Below are 17597 nucleotides of genomic sequence, written 5' to 3' on the forward strand. Positions count from 1 at the left end.
AAGTCCTGAGCTTCATGAAAGATGAGCAAGTTACAGAGGTTCAGGCACTTGGAAGCTGTCAAGTGTTGTAAATCCCAAGATAAAATAGACAATAAGCAGCAATTATTCCCTAAAGCTAAGCCTAAAAATTGATGAGCACGACCTCAGTTCAGCTGAGGTTCCACACTATGTTTCTCTCACTGTAAAACTGTGTTACCAACCATCACAATGTGCAGTTTGTTATCAGCTAGCCATGATCATTAGCTCTTATTTTTGTTAAATTAGTAAATAGTGTGCCCAGTGCTGGACATTTTTTTCTTAAAGAATATTCCAAAACCTAATAAATGCAGACTTCCTTACCTCTGCTATACATTTACTTACCCTTCTTTGCAGAGGGAAGTTCTGTATAGGTTTAGACATAGACCATCTTGCACAAGCCAGTAAAGAAAACCATAGGTGAGATCCAAAGTTACACCAACCACCTAGAAAAAACCGGTCCAAACAGCAATTTGAACACATCTTCACTTCTGAGGTAAGAGCCCTTCAGCCCTTAGGCATAACAGACAACATCAGAGTAGCTCATTATTGGCAAAAATAACATTACTACCATGAATGTTCATTCTAACACAAAAAGAGATAGCACTAGAAAATAATGAGGTACTTGGTGGACACCTATTTATAGCAGCTGATGATTTTCTAGATAGCATTTTATTAACACCTGTCACAGTGTTCAGCCCTGGAATATCTGAGTACCTCAGATATGATGGCAATAGTATATCAAGTGATTAGTGGAACTACTTATCAAAATCTCTGGAACACCCCTGGTATTTTAACATTCTTTATCTGAAACAGATGGGTGATACCCAGTCTGAAAGTCATAATAACCTTTTGAAAAAAGTATTTCAAATCTTTTGTCTTTGTTTTCCAGCTTTGATTTTATACAAAAAGCATTTAATGTATTGCATTACTTATGGAAAATAGATGCAAAATTTTAATTCATTTATTTGACTAAGCAGGAAATTTGAATATTTAAATTTTTGTAAATAATTTATCATTAAATAAAGGGGGCAGGAAATTAAACAATCTTCCTGCTCATTACTTCAATGTTTCATCTTCCTTTAAGTGAGGTGAAAGATTTGTTGTTTCTTTTTAATAGGATCTAATGTTCAAAATAGATTTTCCTTGTTTCTGCAGTAAACAACAGATTCAATACCATATGCAACAGTAATAAAAATCAGACATTTAATAATCTGTTCTATGAATAAAAAAGAATTTGCTTCTATAAGTTAGTCGGCTAAATGTTATCAAGTTTAGTCTATTTTATATCATTAGCACAGCTTACAAGTTGTTTGGGGCCTCTCTGAACATGTTTTCCAGCAGCTCTGAAACTTCTCATGCAAACACTAGTCGTAACTATTCTTTTATAAGCTTAAATTTCCATTATGTATGTAAGTGGAACAGCCTCTTTTTTTCCTAGCTCTTCATTAATAAACTGCAGAAGATGATGACAGGAAAGCAAATGCTATATCACTTAGTTGTCTGTTGCTCCTTATGTAATCACATTCTTGACATATTTCTGTTGACATTGTATGTCAGAAAAGCAAGGTTTGAATGATTGCTCCTGTAGGTTGTCCTGTTAAAAATATCTCACAGCGTGTATGTGCCCAAGTGTATATTTAGTGAGCTGTACTATATTTTATCCCATTTACCTATTCTCCCTCCCATGCTCAACACCAGAAGACATCTTCCTGAATTTATGTTGCTTTTTTAAGCATTTGGGTCCTTCTTCCTTGCCCCACTTTTTTTTCTGCATCTATTACATTGTCCTATAGATGTGCCCATCTTCTTTCTCCTGATCCCTGTATCACCATTATTAAAAGGCAAATAAATATTTGTACAATTCATTTTCAGGAGTTAGACAGAAATTTAACACCTCCCTTCTGTTATGCTTCAAAAACAGGCAAACATTTCCCAGTTCATGAGAGGTATTAGTCTCTGGGCACGACATGTATCTGTGATGGTGCAATGTAACTGAACATCATAAGATGCAGGATAAGCTTAGCTATTTGAAATACCTTTTGACTAGAGACAGAAACCACATCTAAAGGGTCCTGGCCCCACTTCCATATAATGCACTTTGCTGCTCCCCTATAAATTACTTTTTTTCTAGTCATATTGTACAGTGTAAACAACTTACTAAGGGCTTTGGAAATTCTATGCCAGATTCTAAGTCGGAATAAATCAGAGTAGCTCTGCTAAAATCAATCAAGCTCTGCCAATACACACCAGCTGAGCTAAACAACTGATCAGAAAATAAAATAATTGCCATAAAAGGATCTAGTTCCTGCCAAAGAAATTAGACTTTCAAAGCTCTGCCTTTGTATTTGTTTAGGAAACCTGCCATTTTCATAGTAGTCTCTTCTATTCCTATTCCTAGCATTCAGATTTCAAGCTAAAAGGAGGTACAGATACAAACTGCTGAAGATCCAGCTGAACAGCAATTCTTTATTAGAAAAACAGATGGTAAATACCAGTAAGAACCACTTATGTGGAGAACATGCTTTAACTGCTGGATAACAGCAATTAGCTATTACATCTGTGTTTTAATACAGAGGTAAGATGCATTCTTCTCAGGTAAAGGACTTCATTGTGCAAGGAAGATACATATTAGTACCTGTGCAAACATATTGCCACTTGGTATTGAGACAATAACGACCAGCTCAACAATTCCACCATTAAAGAACACTGTGCTGTCCTTTTTTTCTGATAGTTTTATTCTGGGTTTTATTTTAACAAAGAGACACCTGTCAGCTATAACTGGTCACTTCTCAATCTAGACATTTTTACTTGGCTTTTTGCCTGTGTGCATCACAGCAGGAGGCTGAGTTCAGGAAGTCAGTGCATAGATTAGGGCAGCAGAGAAGCAGGAGAGAAGATGTTTGTTTGTAGGAGGTGTGAATAAGTGAATGGTTGAAGGCTGGTATCACTGACATAGGGAAAGGTGCAGAAAAAAAATGACAGGACCAGACAAGCAGTCTTATTGCTGCCAAGGTTCTTGAAAGCAAGAACAAGAAATCTGAGGTTAGCATGAGGTGATCCAGAGAAGCAAGTAGTGAATCAAAAGATGAGGGCAAGGAAGTTGAGGTTTGCCACTTAAAATAAACTGGAACTTGTCAGTCCTTTGCAACAGATCATCCAGAAGATATATGCTGAGTCCAAGCGGGCCACTGAGCTTGGACAGCATATATCTTTCCATGGAGACGGTCCACACCAGCCAGCTTCCACAGAGGTAGGGAGACTAGTACTGGAAGATACACTGATCCTTTGCAACACAGAGACTTCTCTCATGTACAAAAGTTTTATAGCTCTTCTGTATTCAGGTTTACAAGTACAGTAGGTACCACACCAGAACCTGCCCTCCTTCTTCCCAAGCCCTTATGAATGTAACATACTTGTGAGATTGATGCCTTTTCCTGGTCTTAAAATCAGGAGTCAAACACGGTTAGAAAGGAAAAAGGGATTTTACCTCGGTATTTATTTTAAGGATCCTTAGGTGCACCACATCCAGGTGGAACATGCCAAAATGCACACAATCCATCGGGTATAACATTATAGGTCTTACTAATTAACATATCTATCAAAGATTCTCCAATGAGAGGCTCAAGTGACCCCCCCCTCCCCGAGGAACCCTCCCCTGGATGATTCTATCTCAGTTTACAGAATGTGTTCTGGAGAGGACCTTGGGGTCTGGGGCATTCTGATCCCTAGCTACGAAGCTTCTAAAATGTTTAGTCTCCTAGCTTGACAAATAAGTCTAAGAAAGTAGGCTAAAAAAAAAAAAGAATACAAAAGTTATAAAAAGGTATATAAAAGGAGTATAAAAGAAAAGGCAAAAAATCATCATGGCATCAAGATTAGCTGGTCTGTCTGAACATTAATTCATTTTCATGTACTAAACTAGGCCTGGCTTTTTTTTTATAATCAGAGAAACACCAAATTCCTTTTTTCGGGAAAGGAAAGTGAAATGTTCTGGGGAATGATGCAAAGATAACCAAGAGAGATAGAACTCTAAAACTGGAAAAGGTCTTTAATAGAGAGGCTTCTGGTGAAATGGGAGCACAATTTGTATGACAGATGGAATAAAAACAAAGGCTTATTTAGCAAGAGCTGTGTTTTAAAGTAAGCTGTTGCAGGAAATAATTTACCTGTGCTGACCTTGTTCTGTGGCAGTCAAATTATGCCTCATTCCAGCACTTGGGACAGAGGGTACAACCCCACACAGGCTGTGCTTTGTGCTGTGGAGCATTCAGCTCTTCTTACAGAGAAACTCCATAGACTAAAAGCAGTCCAATGGATGTCATGGTCCCTCAGCCTGACCTGCTCAGGACACAGCCTGGAAAAAGTTCAGAGGGAGGGAAGGCAGGAAGGCAGAAAGGCAGGAAGGAAGGAAAGCAGGAAGGAAGGCAGGAAGGCAGGAAAGAAGGCAGGAAAGAAGGTAGGAAGGCAGGCATATGCTAAGACCCTGACAGATCTTTTCAGGAGGAGAATACTCAGTGTCAGAGTTCTTCCATTGTGTAGGTAACACCAAATTCCACCTACCAAGAATGAGGTCAAATCTCACATGGTGGCAGAGGCAGGATGGATTTGGAGAAGACAACAATGATCTATGAGGAGCCAGCAGTGAGCCAAGTTTTTAAAAGAGACTTGATAGGACCTCAGAAAGGGGTGAATGGAGAAGAAAGGCAGGGGAGAGGTCAGCAGAGATAGAGAGGTTGTCTGTGGAAAAAAAAGGGAAAGGGAGCTAAAGAGCTTCCACATACTACAGGACCTCTGCTATAGGTGAGCCATAGATGGAAATAGCATCTCTATTTTCCCTCTCCTTTCTACTGCTGCATGGGACCCAGTCCCCACCCCAATACAGCTAAACCAATAACCCTCTGTCCATTTTTCCCTCTACACTGTCCAGTGTCTTTACTCACTCTTGCAAGAAGCCCCCTTCTACCTGAGGAGCCACCCTGCTCAGCACCAGCCTCTTCATAGCCTTCTGGAGCTCCCTGTGAGCCTGGAGCAAAGCAAGAGGGGCCAAGCTGGGACCAGGCCTGTGTCTGACTTGGGCAAAGGATAAAGAGAGGATGGGGAAAGGAAGGGGTAAGTTGGGGAAGGAGAGCCTTGACAATCCTCAAGGTGTGGGACTTGCTGTTCCTGCCACCACACGAGGGATAGGCTCAGGCAAGATGGAGACGTTCAGTGGCAGATGTGGCACCCTCACCAGCACTGCAGCAGCGGCAGCAGCAACAAGCTGTGCCGGGCTGCAGGAGGGGCAGATGCCATGCCCCCTCTCTCATCACCACAGGTAAATCCTGTTTCTGCAGCAGCACCTCTGCAACCTGAAGTGCAACTCTGGTGCCCTGGCAAGTGCTAAGCCTCAAAACTGGCCCTGTCAGGTCCTGCAAGCTGGGGAACATCAAAAAATAGGCTATGAAGCTCTGGTTCCATATTTTGATGTGAAAGCCAGAAGTGACCATTAGACTTCAATCATTTGGAAAAAGGAAGTACCTTTCACGTGGGGGAAGGACCAGCCTTACAACCACAATTTTGTCAACTATAAACACTGACTATATTCAAGAGATCTAATTACTAAAACACACACCATCTCTCCACCCCATCACTCCAAAAAGAAAGAAAAGTAAAAAATCAGTCACCTGTTTACCAGAAAACTGTAGCTGCTCTTGTAACATGAGATACTCCTCTCCATTCAATCTTGTGCTCTCCACTGAATACATTGTGGCCCAGTACAAATAGCCATTTACTGAATCCACTGCTAAATCCTTCACTGGGAACACAACATGAGCCACAACATCTATATGGCCTCCCTGTAGTGATTTTCTGTAGATCTGGGGACAAAAGAATTGTTTTTAGCATCACATCTAAATCAGCAGCTATGATCAGCTGAGTGTACATTAGTGACTTCCACAGCTGTTTATCAAAAGACTGTGCAAGCCTTAGGCTTTCAAAGCCTAAACCTTTTGCATTCAAAGTAAAAGGATGAAGACTAATGCAAAATTATTAGTTCATTTTTGCCAGAAAGTAACAAAAGAAAAAAGCTGAAATAGCTTTTTCCCTTAGCTTTCCCAGTTTTGGCAGCCTTCTGTCTGACAGAATTTCTCACCCACTTCATATTCACTATTCACAAGTGTAAATGAGGGTGCAAGGCAGTGTGAAATCTGGCCTCCTAGCTCCAGTTTTTAAAACAGCTTCTGACTTTGCACTTACAAGAAATGAAAGGCATAATTTGACAGCGCTGCATAAATTAGCACTACAATTTTGAAGTCAGATACCTTTTAAATAATTCACATGTCAGTGTTCCTGATATGAGAGTGTACAAAGTGCAATTGTAATTATTTTTTAACTGCAGTGATCTGCAAAATATGACAGGACAGAGGTCAACCTCGAAAATCTCTGTGTAAACAAATAGTGCCAAATTTGATTAAAATAAAGTCCATCTACTTCTTGGCTGAGATCAACAGGCCAGCCTCCATTTTCATGATCTTCATTTATTTTACATAATGACATAATGAATTTTATTCATTATGTTGAATCCAACAAAACTGTTGATAGCATGTTTGATTTGCCTGTTTTGCACCTGGTGAATTCAGTATCCCGCATTAGTGAATGTTAGTGAATATTTTACCCCAAACTTTTGTATAACTGTGGAAAATCACTTAAGGAAAAAAAGGGCTCTTTGTTCTACACTATAATAGCAAAGGTCCAAATGTATCTCAGGTTGCAAGAAGTAGGCATTATTTTCCCAAATACTGCCTTACAGTCTTTATTGTTGACTTACGGGATTTTTTCTTTTAAGAAGTGCAGCTATACCTACCGTATTTGCTTTACCAGCCCAATACAAGCATTGACCCAACCAATCAAAGGCCAACATCCTTGCATTTCTGACATCAGATACACAAGTGTTCTCAGTGGTGCCCTTTCTTTTGTTCAATGTCCAGGTCTGAACTTCCCCCAAGGAATTAATCCAATAAAGAGTGTTATTATACCAATCGAGGTCTTGAAGAAAAAAAGGAAGACGTTAAGCATTACACAAGCATGTACATTAAAAAAACATTTTTTAAAGAATAAAAAGCATCCAGGAACTTCAGCTTTTTAAAAAGCAATACAAATGCACAGTTAGGCTCAGCTAACGTGAGGGTAGATTGTTCTTCATAGGCAATAATGTACATGTATAGTACATATATAGCCCTGATTACTATAAATACATGACATATATTGAGATGCTGGAGACAGAACTATCTAGTTCAGAGAGTTGGTTTTAGTTTGCTTGACTGTGGTGATGCCAGAAGGGTTCCACTAAGGATTAATTTGACTCATAAAATAGAAGAAAGGGGATGAACCCAAAGGGTTGGCTCAGTGAAGCTGCTGCACTGCACTGCACGACATTGAAGTCTAGAGAACTCTTGTCTTTCAGTTCTGTTGGCGAAATTTATGGAGAGCTAATAAATGCCAAAAAAAGCCTGTAGGAACAGCATGCAATTTGTTTAGTGCATACCTGAAATGTTTCTTATATGAGGATAGAGAGGTTCTCCTGGCCCGTAGCTGTCCACTTGCTGCTTCCAGAGACCTTTAGGCCCCACTGCCAACACGTATGGTTCTTCTTTGGCTGTAAAGGAAGAAAACTGCAGTTGTGCACACCAACAAGAAATTAATGTGTAATATTTGTGTTTCAGTAGCAGCAGTTCCTGTTTCTGGAAAGCTACAGAAGCACCTTTAAAACTGCCCTTGTCCTAAGGAATAAAGGACAAAGAAGAAATGCATGAAAATCTCATAATTTGAGAAACTCAGAGATTCAGGGCAGGTTCAGATCCAGAACAATAAGGCAATTTGGAATCCTATTAGATGTTTAAAAAACACTGTGGGTTTGGACCTGCCCTTACCAAAGTCAGGCAAAAGTCACCTCTAAGCCAGTCCAGCACCTTAAGCTGGAAGCTATTTTCCCCTCAGACATTGGTTAATTTAGGTGAATTAGGCTTCAGAAAACATTCCAAAGACATGCAAATCTCAGATGTTTTGCACACATCCATTTCCCCTTATTATCTATGCTCGAACCAAGGATTTTCAGCATTTGGTGAGCTTCACTTTTCCATGAGCTGTCATTAACCCCCAGGGCACTGCACAAACCTATTCATCATAGAAAGTTCTTTACAGAGCAATGGAAAGGGATAACACATCTTGTACTGTATCAAATAATGTTTTTGATAGAATATCTGCATTAGAAAAATGTAGATAAGTACCAATATTAATGCATAAATAATATTTAATGTCATTATTCTAGTTTGAGAATCCTACTACTTTAACTAAAACCAAATTTACTTATCCTGTATTCTTTAATATTTCTAAGAAAAACATGTTTGTGCCCCTTATTTTGCAGTCTTTGCCCAAAGTGTGTGCCTTACCAGGTGGAAAGATTTATACACAATTCATTCTTCATTTTTCCTGTGTGACAAAGCAATTCTCACCTTCTTCTAAAGTTGTACCTCTAAATGACTCTGACCATGGCCCTGCACCAGCTGGAGACACAGCTCTAACTGACACCTCATATGCTGTGAAGCTGGCCAGCCCATTCACTGTAAACCTTGTGTTATTAATATTTGAGACAATCCATTCCTCCTCAAATGGATGCTGAGGTGACACTTTCACATCGTAGGTCCAGTTCTGCCAAGCAGATAAACCTGTGCAAAGCAAATAATCGTGTTATTATGGAGCAGATGGTTGTAACTGGTGATACATATTCTTTGAGAAAGATGTATATTGGAGACTCCTTTCAAAAATGCCAGTGTCAGTGGAATTAGGAAAAAAAATGTACACTCTTCACCTTTGTGACCAACCAAGAGTAGTACTTCAATCCCCCAAGTAGATAATAGAAGAACAAAAATTTTCCCTGGCCAGGTAATTTTCTACTCTTCAAAGACACATGCACAGAGGATAGAAATCATAGCACAGTCACTGATAAAAAGTCATTACATCTCTGCCATGCATTTGTTGTGTGATATCAGCACCCAACACTACTGCTACTCCATACCGTACTCAAGATCAAGCTTTCCTTAAAATCCTTGCAGGGGATGTATGAGTTACCAATATGAACTTGCATTAATTTAGACAGAACATTTAGCTATTTTACTGGCAAACTATGGGCTAAATTTTTCAAACAGAGGGAAAATTCCATAGCTTCCATTAGGATCATCTATTAAAGTCCCTAAAGCCCAAATGAAGAAATGGGAAGTCAAAAAGTTACTTCTCTAGAAAGAAAAGAAGTGGACTTCCAGGGAGAATCAACTGAACTTACTGGTTCCAATAGTGCGTTCAGGTGGTCTCCAGCTGATCACAGCTCGGTCCAATCCAAACAGAGCCGTGACAAGACGAGGAGCAGTTGGTAAAGGAAAAGGCTGAGTTGATGCCCCATAGAAAACCAAGTTGCCAATGCCAAAGTATTCTGGGTACACCAAATTGCAGTCCACAATGTACTCATTGAAGCTAGAACTTCCCGCTGGAGAGACCTCCTCATGGAAAACTGCCGAGCCATCTGTGACTGTAAATGTGTTATCCTCATAAACGAAGCTCTCCATGTCATTAAATGGCACGTGTGATCGCAGCGTGTGAAACTCTGAACCATCAAAAAAACCTGACACAAAGGCCTGTTCTGTTTTGTTGAAGAAAATGAGTCTCTTAGATTGGAAGTTGATCATGAAGACACTCAGAGCACTGGATCTCACCACTGGTGAAGCTGTGGAGGCAGTGCCAGGAAAGAGTGGAAGGTTTGCTCTGTATATGCCATCCTCCAGGAGACAGAAAATATAACTGGCCATAGAGCAAAATAAACCCAAATAACTACAGTGCAAGAAGTCCGCAGATGAGCCACAAATATTTTAGCAGCTAAGAGATGTGCCTGTCTTTATGCACAATAAAAAAATGCTTTTGGCACTATTAATATATATCCTGGGAGAAGTAGGCACATCAGTTTTTACCTTCTGGGAATTTGGATAGCAGATTATTGGAGAATATTCTTCCGTAATACTTTAAATGTTAAGCATGAAAATTTAAAATTCATAGAGCTTCCTGTTTATAAGAGCATGAAATTTCTGAAACCCAGATTTCTGTATTGGAAAAGCTTTATCTCTTCTGCTAGCGCCCTAAAGAAGAAAATGCAGAAAACAACGCTGCATGGCACCACTTTTGTTCCAATTGTTTTGTAGTTTGTTACTTGTTGCCAATTGCACTTTTGTTTTGTTAACTTAAGTGCTTGAAACAGGAACCTAGATGACCAATGAACTGGAGAAAATTAGAGAGGAGCTTTATAGGACCTTTGACACCAACTGCTCAAAGAAGTTCACTTACCCATTATAGGGATCAGCTATAACCTTCCTAGGGGATGTCACATAAAGAGGAGTGATGTCTTCAGCTACCGTGCAGTTCTCTAAATGGCAGACATGTATCTGGGGAATGAGAAAAAGGCAGGTGATGCATTCATAGGGTGCTTGCTAATGAGCAGACAAGCTGACCTGAAATTCTTTCAGGGGACTGACACAGTGAAATACCTCTCTCACAGTCCTAGGTCCTTCTGGGCTCCTGAGTTGTCAGTCAGCCAAGTATAACCCTCGTACACAAAGCCATGACAGCTTACTCTGAAAGAGCCATCAGCCATACCTCTAAGCTGGAGGGAAAATTGTGTGTATCCAACTGCCTATACTCAGTTTGGAGGGTATAGGCAAACTGTACTTTGAAGATGATCTGGGAGGGAAGGAAAGTGCTTTTCTGGTCCTGGAAGTAATACCTTGGGATTCAGAAATCTCTGCCATCAGTCTGTTCATCTACAACTCATTTGTATCTTTTCATCACTACTGCTTTTCCTGTCCCCCTCTTCCCTGAGCAGTAAGTGAAAAATCAGACATGGCAAGAGAACTAAAGAAAAAAAAAAAATCCCCCACTAACCATTTAGGGCAAGTTTCTAGTCCTTTGTACATTAGAGGACTACATAGGCACATGCAAAGTCTGACCATTAGTGTAACTCATGTTTCATGAGTAGGAAATCCAGTGTAGGGTTGCCATCTCCATTTTTACTTCATACTGAAGCAGCTGTAATCTGAGATGTTGCCATTGTATGAAACACTTCACATATTTTGTCAATTAGGACAGACATTATAATCACTGTCTAGATATCTGACCACCTCCTGAGGCGGAGTAGGAAATGAACAGGCTAGATGGGTAACTAAGTGGGAAAAGCAGTGTGTCTGCACTGGGTATGAGGAGGGTGTGAAGTCAGTCTCAAAAACCAAAACATTTATGTACTAAGGAGAAAAATAAGGCAAGGAGCCAGAGTTCCATCTAGGGTGTTTACTTTAACTATGACATGATAGTCAAGCCTTCCTTCTTTTTAAAATGATGAAATATGTGAATATTAATTTTATATTAAAATATATTTTTGTAATTATATTTGTGCATACATATCTATACATAAATCATATATTCTCATGTAAAATTAATCACATGATGGTTCAAATGAAGTAAGAAATTAATTAAGCACTAGAGCATTACCTTTTCACTCATGACAAAGTATATCCTCTGGTAAAGCCAGTCTACTGAGATGGATGTAATATTCCCCCAGCCAGCATAAAAGAGCATTAGGTCAGATACATCAGACATATTTGCAACTCCTTTCACCCAGATAGAATTCCCTTCAGAAAAATAGACAACTTGCTGATAAATATTCACAGAAATTCCTAAAAATAGAAAGATATGTGCACACAGATAATAGAAGAAATGTTTCAGCTTTTCAGTTAATTTTTCTACTTGCCTTAAAAATATGTATTTTTCAGTCTGCAACCCATCATCGTCAGAGAAAAGTTAACTGTTTTTTCTCCACACTTCTAGTCTTCTTTCAGATAATAAGGAAACATTCCCATTTGCTATGTAATTGACATTATTATAGAGAATTGCCCTTCAGAAAGGTAATCAGACAAAGAGAGGACATGTAATATGCAAACCGACACTGATTGCCCCTCTACAGGTCAAACAGATGCAATTGGCATCTCTTCACAAAGCACCATTCACTCTAGAATTCAAGCTTGAGATAATCTGTGCCACCTCTGCACTATCAAAGGCTATTTAGTCAGGGGCAATATTCATTCTCTGGAGTCTTTGTGGCTCTGTGAAATTTGGTAGATAAACTCAGATCTCCACACTGTCATCAAGGACCAGTATAGATAAGAAACATTAGAGTGGTGAGTAATTCGAGATAACATGGTTGTCCGGTGACTTCAACTACTAAATGCCTCATTAGTATGCTGACATACTAACACTGTCTTTTAACACATGGCATTATTTTATTCAGAAGTTTGAACCACTTTCCCCATATTCATGTTGAGAAAAAAATATGTATTAATCACAGGGAAACGTGGATTCATCTTACCTCAATTTAGATACCTCAAATGTAAGAGATGAACCAGCTGCCTAGATACAGTGAAGAAAAAGTTGCACTGGGGAGAATGATTAATCTCTTCCTAGTGCCTGTCACTTCAAATAGGTCAAATCATGTCCTGAAAGTTTCTATTTCTCCTGATCAGCTGTAAAGGGAGACTGGATACTGTCTCAAGCTATGTGAGGTACATTCTGTCCTTGGTGAAAAGAGGTCTTAGACACACTTGACAGGAAAGGGGAGAGCCCAATCTGATTTTACCTGTAATGTTGTGGTGTATAGTACCATTTGGCAGGCACTGAGCAGCTTCAAGGAAATGCTCTGTGTGTCTCTTCCTTAAAGACTCTTTTCTGGATAGAAAAAGCCATGCTGCTTTTTCCTTAACTGGGAAACAGAGGAATTCAGAATTTAGATGACCTCAACACGTTATGTTTCCTCAACTCAGATACATCATTAATAGACATGCACATGCGTGTGTACACAAACGTTTGTATGCATGAGTATATTCTTACGTTAGCAGTTACAGACCAAAACTTAAAGTCTTTGAGTTTTGAAAGTGTATGGGGTTATTCACCATTACAGTTGATTCTGGCTCCTCCCACAGGGTGAAAACACACTATGTGAATTTCACACCATCATTTCCTGCAACAGTAGTCAGTTCCCTAGTGAGGGAAAGTAAGCTGGAGCACCAAAGCCCCACTCTGACTCAAGGAAATTAAGGCACTAAGATATCCATGTGATTTCAACATGCAGCAGAAATAGGATATTTAACCCCTCTGGACTTCTTTGAAAGCCCCAGTCAAACTAGAATATTATCCCACAGAGCTGGAGAAAAGCAATGCAAGTACGTTTATTCCATGTGTTTCGTTGTAATGCTTAGTGACTTATTCAAGAAACAAGTACCTTTCACAGGTAAAGATGATAATGGGATAATATAATCTGCTTCAAAGTTGATAAACTTAATAATTTTTTTCCTCATATAGTCATAGAATTTAAAGTCAACAAGGATAGTTTTGGTCACATGAATTGACCTCATGCTTATAAAGGCCCAAGCAATTTACATCAGAACCTCTGCAGTAAATCCGCACCTTCTGTCTGGGCTATGCATAGCTCTGGGAAAGATAGCTTGCCTCACTTCTGTATCTCAGGTCCTTGAAAATGCAGCACATGCCCTGCTAAATTGATTGTTACCTTCATTTAAAAGATGGTGTATTATTTCAAGTATGATTTTGGCTAATTTCCATCAGCAAACAATCCTTCCCTTTTTTTTTTCCACTCCAGTTTAAGCAGCTGTCTGCAATCAGATACCATTTCCTCATATGGGTATCACAAAACTGTGATCAAATGCTGTCTTAATTTATTCCCAGATAATCTGCATAGATTGAGCTGCATGTATTTCTCACATGATGCACACACTGTGAGTAATTTCAATAATGATGCCTTCAGAGCAGAGTACAAGAGGCCAATATTGCCTCTTTATCTCTTTTCAAGTAACATTTCTTGCAATCTACGGCAGCAATCAGATTCTTTCCCCAGCCCTTCTCAGGGCCCAGATCTACACATGTCAGTACCTGATGCAGTAACACCATTTCTGGACATGATAACATGAGGAAGGGTTGTTCCTGTTTGTGTCAGCACAGAGAGAAAACACAGTGCCTGTGCAATTCAGGGGGAAACAACTGAAATTTTAAGTGGTGACTAGTAAGGGGAGTGGGGTGGTTCCCCACCCCCATAAAGTGTGGGTCTTGGGGGCATAGGGTTTGTTTGTTTGTTTTCTACCTTAAATTAATTGCTTGGAAATTGGATTGACATAATTACCACAGTTCAGACTTTTCAAAAACGACACAAATATTTATGTCTCAGGGTCGGCCAACTCTAGAGCAAACCTCTGTGCAGTCATCAAGTAAGGACATGCCGGTTTGTCTGAGCTATTACACAAAATAAAAATTCATATTTTAAAAAGCACTAGAGAAGCAAGTTTAATTTCTTTAACCAATAGCAGAAAACTGGCAATTCAGTCTTGAAGTGTTTTCATAGAGCTGAAGCATTTCCAGGTGTTTGACAACTGAATCTTTTCATGAGAAGGGCAGAGTCTTTTATTTTCTTTTCTAAAAGAACATTTTGGTGACATTGATTTCACTCTTATTTGTGTTCTATCTCAATATGTATCTTTCTCTGCCAATTAATTAACAATTCTGCAATTCTTTGAATAATAGCTATAGTGCACCATTACTTTCAACATTAATTAGTTGATATGGTAAAATAAATACCTCCATGAAAGAGAAAAGAAATTGGTATGATTTCACAGATTTGGCTTGAGATAACTGAGAATTTTTGACAAAAGAGTTTCAGGTTAAGTATTTAATTATTAGAAGAAACACACTTGTTTGACTGCTGTTAAAATCTCATCTAGAAAATGGAATCAGGTTTTGTTCAGTCGCCACCTCAGACCACTGTGGTGTTTTTCATTTGTAATATAATTCAAATCTGTTTGGGCCTACCAGCTTCACAGGCCATTCCCATGCTGTGCAGCCATATAATGTCTACAGCTGAAGTACAGGACCCTCTCTGATTTGCTGTTGACTCCTCAGCGTACAACTCCTTGACATGTTCAGAGCCTAAATATTCATCTCTTCTGCCAGGTATGGGGCAGGCCGAGGAACACGAGTTTGTCCCCAGGAACAGATGGTGATAAGGACTCTGCTACTCTTGTACCTTTGGATGCCAGGGTTGTGATGTTGGCCTCGGCAGGGGGTCCAGCACCAACCTCATTAACTGCCACAATACTGAACCTATGGGACAACAAAGAGACAGGTTTTGGTTGGCAGGTTTCTTTTGGAAGATTGCTTGAGTAAAATTTTATCAAATAAGGAAGCTGCTACAGAACTGCTTGACTTTCAGAAGATGCCCATTTAAATATAATGCTCTGGGAAAATTTAGAATAAAAACAAAACCAACCAAAGTCTGAATTGCCCAAAGGCAGAACAACAACAGAATCTTCTAAATTTAAATTCAAAATAAATTTTCAGACTCAGAAGAACAAGTCAACTTCATTTCAAAGGAAGATCTGTATTTACCAGTGCAAGCAGAATGCGGACCTTTGCGTTTAATAAAAATGAAGGAATTTTTCCAGATGCTTAAAGTACTAGAGAAGACTGCTCTATCTTTCTCCTGCTATACCAAAAACACAATGCCACACAAGCCAAAAAAAATTTAAAACAGCAGCTAAGAAAATGCAGCCTCCCAGCCCTATATCAAATTGCTTTTCCTTCCTCACCATCTGACTTCTGCAAAAGCAGCCAAATTACTTGGGATAACTCTGCTACTTCAAGGATGGTGCCCTTGCTTTTGGCAAGAACATAAGTAAATAGCATAATTGTGCAGAGGTCATATTATAAGGCATACTCCATGCTATCTGGACAAGAAGTGTGACTGCATACTTGGCCACATTGGCTATCTTTTCTTTTTGTACCTGTAAGTGGTGTTTGGGAAGGTAGAGTAGAACTGAAAGCTGTGCCCTCTTGAGGCTCTCAACAATTCATGATTGTCACTGGTGAGGAGCAAGTTATATCCAATAATCAATCCATTTGGAAAAAGTGGTGGAGACCAACTAACTTCAACAGTGTTTGGACTTGAACTCTGAATATCATTAATGACAGGAGCTGTTGCAGGAACTACAAGACAGAAATATCTGACTCCAATATTTGATTAAAACATTAATTGTTTTTCATTTTAAAATACATTTTTAGGTTTCACACATGTTAATTCATTTATACACCAATAAATATTATTAGGGACAGTTAACATTTCAACAACAATTCACTTTTTTTTTAATGTCCAGGAAAACGGAACTGTGTTTCAATCAACTACATGTATAATTATGTACAAAAGTATCCCATGTGCCCTCCCAATTTTGACCACGTACTTTTCTGTGCTTGCTTTTAAAACCAAAAGCAGTGAGAAGCCCTAAATCTTCTAGGTTAAACAAAAAGAACCTGTAGTTTGTTAGTTTGGTCTTCTGCAGCTACCCAAGAGACAAAATACACATGATTCTGAAGATTAGGGACCAGTGTTGTCTGCCAAAGAAACAGCAATTAAACCCAAATGTTTCTGTTAAGGTCCTGAAAGATGCAATTAATAGTGCAATTCCTTACCTCCAAAAGCATGTGTCCGATAGCTGGGACTAGGTGGAGAATGGAGCTGCAGCTGAGATGTAATGATCCAAACTACTTGAAACACGTATTCTGTGAAGGCTTGAAGGTCTTTGACTGTATACGCAGTTTCAGATACTACCTAGATAAATGCACAGACACAACCGGGTTTTTCCCTTACTCCAGCTGCAGCTGAAAGTTATTTTCAGCGTAGGCTTTGATTTTCTATCTTTTCAGAACATTTTCTCTTCTCTTTCCTTAGAACCTGGCACCAAATCTCAACAATGAGCAGGTGGATCAAAGGACTAATGCAATACAATAGTAAATTTTAAGAAAAAAGTAAAAAAAAGCTAGAATAGTAGCATATTACAAGCAATGTATTTTAAACATATACCACAGCTTTAAGATACAAAGGATCCTTGTTACACTGAAATATTTATTGTCTGAAGTAATTGCTCCCTATTATTTCATCAATAATTCATTCAGAGGAACTTCCTGCTTAGCAAATTATCTTTACCTTTGATTTGTGGCACCAACTTGTCATGCCCTGTAAATTGGTCCAATAGAGATGATGGCAAGATAACAAGTGCACAGCTGACGTAAAAGAACAAATTATGAGAACAACTCTACTGAGCCAGAACAAAGGTCTTTCTAGCTAAGTATTGTGCTTTGATGAGAACCAAAAAAATTTCTTCAAGGAAAGGTATTAAAAAAAAAAAGAAGAAAGCCTACAGCTGTACTTCTCCTGAACATTCTCATTGGCATTTCACAAACATGGCTCAACACGAAACAATGGGAATATTTGCAATTAGTAGAACTCGAGTTTTTCTTCCACTAATTTTTCCAGTCACTTTTCAAACCCTATTTAGTAATTTTAGCAATTTTAGTATTCGGGAGTTTAAATATAGCGATTTAACATCCACATGTGCCAGGAAGCAGATGAACATTTTGACTACCCATTCAGTGAGGAAATACATTTTGCTAGT

The 17597-nt window shown here is 39.0% G+C and overlaps 1 protein-coding gene across 1 annotated transcript in view; it reads right to left on the reverse strand.

Moving 5' to 3' along the window:
• The window catches only part of ROS1 (ROS proto-oncogene 1, receptor tyrosine kinase), a 72065-nt gene that overhangs the window by 46096 nt on the left and 8372 nt on the right, over window positions 1-17597 (reverse strand). The window contains exons 7-18 of the mRNA XM_017739397.1: window positions 16615-16753; window positions 15933-16134; window positions 15176-15252; window positions 12722-12844; window positions 11581-11765; window positions 10384-10481; window positions 9335-9846; window positions 8508-8720; window positions 7541-7651; window positions 6860-7041; window positions 5682-5873; window positions 361-461 (exon numbers count right to left, since the gene is read on the reverse strand). Coding sequence (XP_017594886.1) covers window positions 361-461; window positions 5682-5873; window positions 6860-7041; window positions 7541-7651; window positions 8508-8720; window positions 9335-9846; window positions 10384-10481; window positions 11581-11765; window positions 12722-12844; window positions 15176-15252; window positions 15933-16134; window positions 16615-16753 — 2135 coding nt within the window. The remainder of the gene's footprint in view (window positions 1-360; window positions 462-5681; window positions 5874-6859; window positions 7042-7540; window positions 7652-8507; window positions 8721-9334; window positions 9847-10383; window positions 10482-11580; window positions 11766-12721; window positions 12845-15175; window positions 15253-15932; window positions 16135-16614; window positions 16754-17597) is intronic.

The sequence above is a fragment of the Corvus brachyrhynchos genome, unplaced genomic scaffold, assembly GCF_000691975.1.
Source record: "Corvus brachyrhynchos isolate BGI_N302 unplaced genomic scaffold, ASM69197v1 scaffold14, whole genome shotgun sequence".
Classification (NCBI taxonomy): domain Eukaryota; kingdom Metazoa; phylum Chordata; class Aves; order Passeriformes; family Corvidae; genus Corvus; species Corvus brachyrhynchos.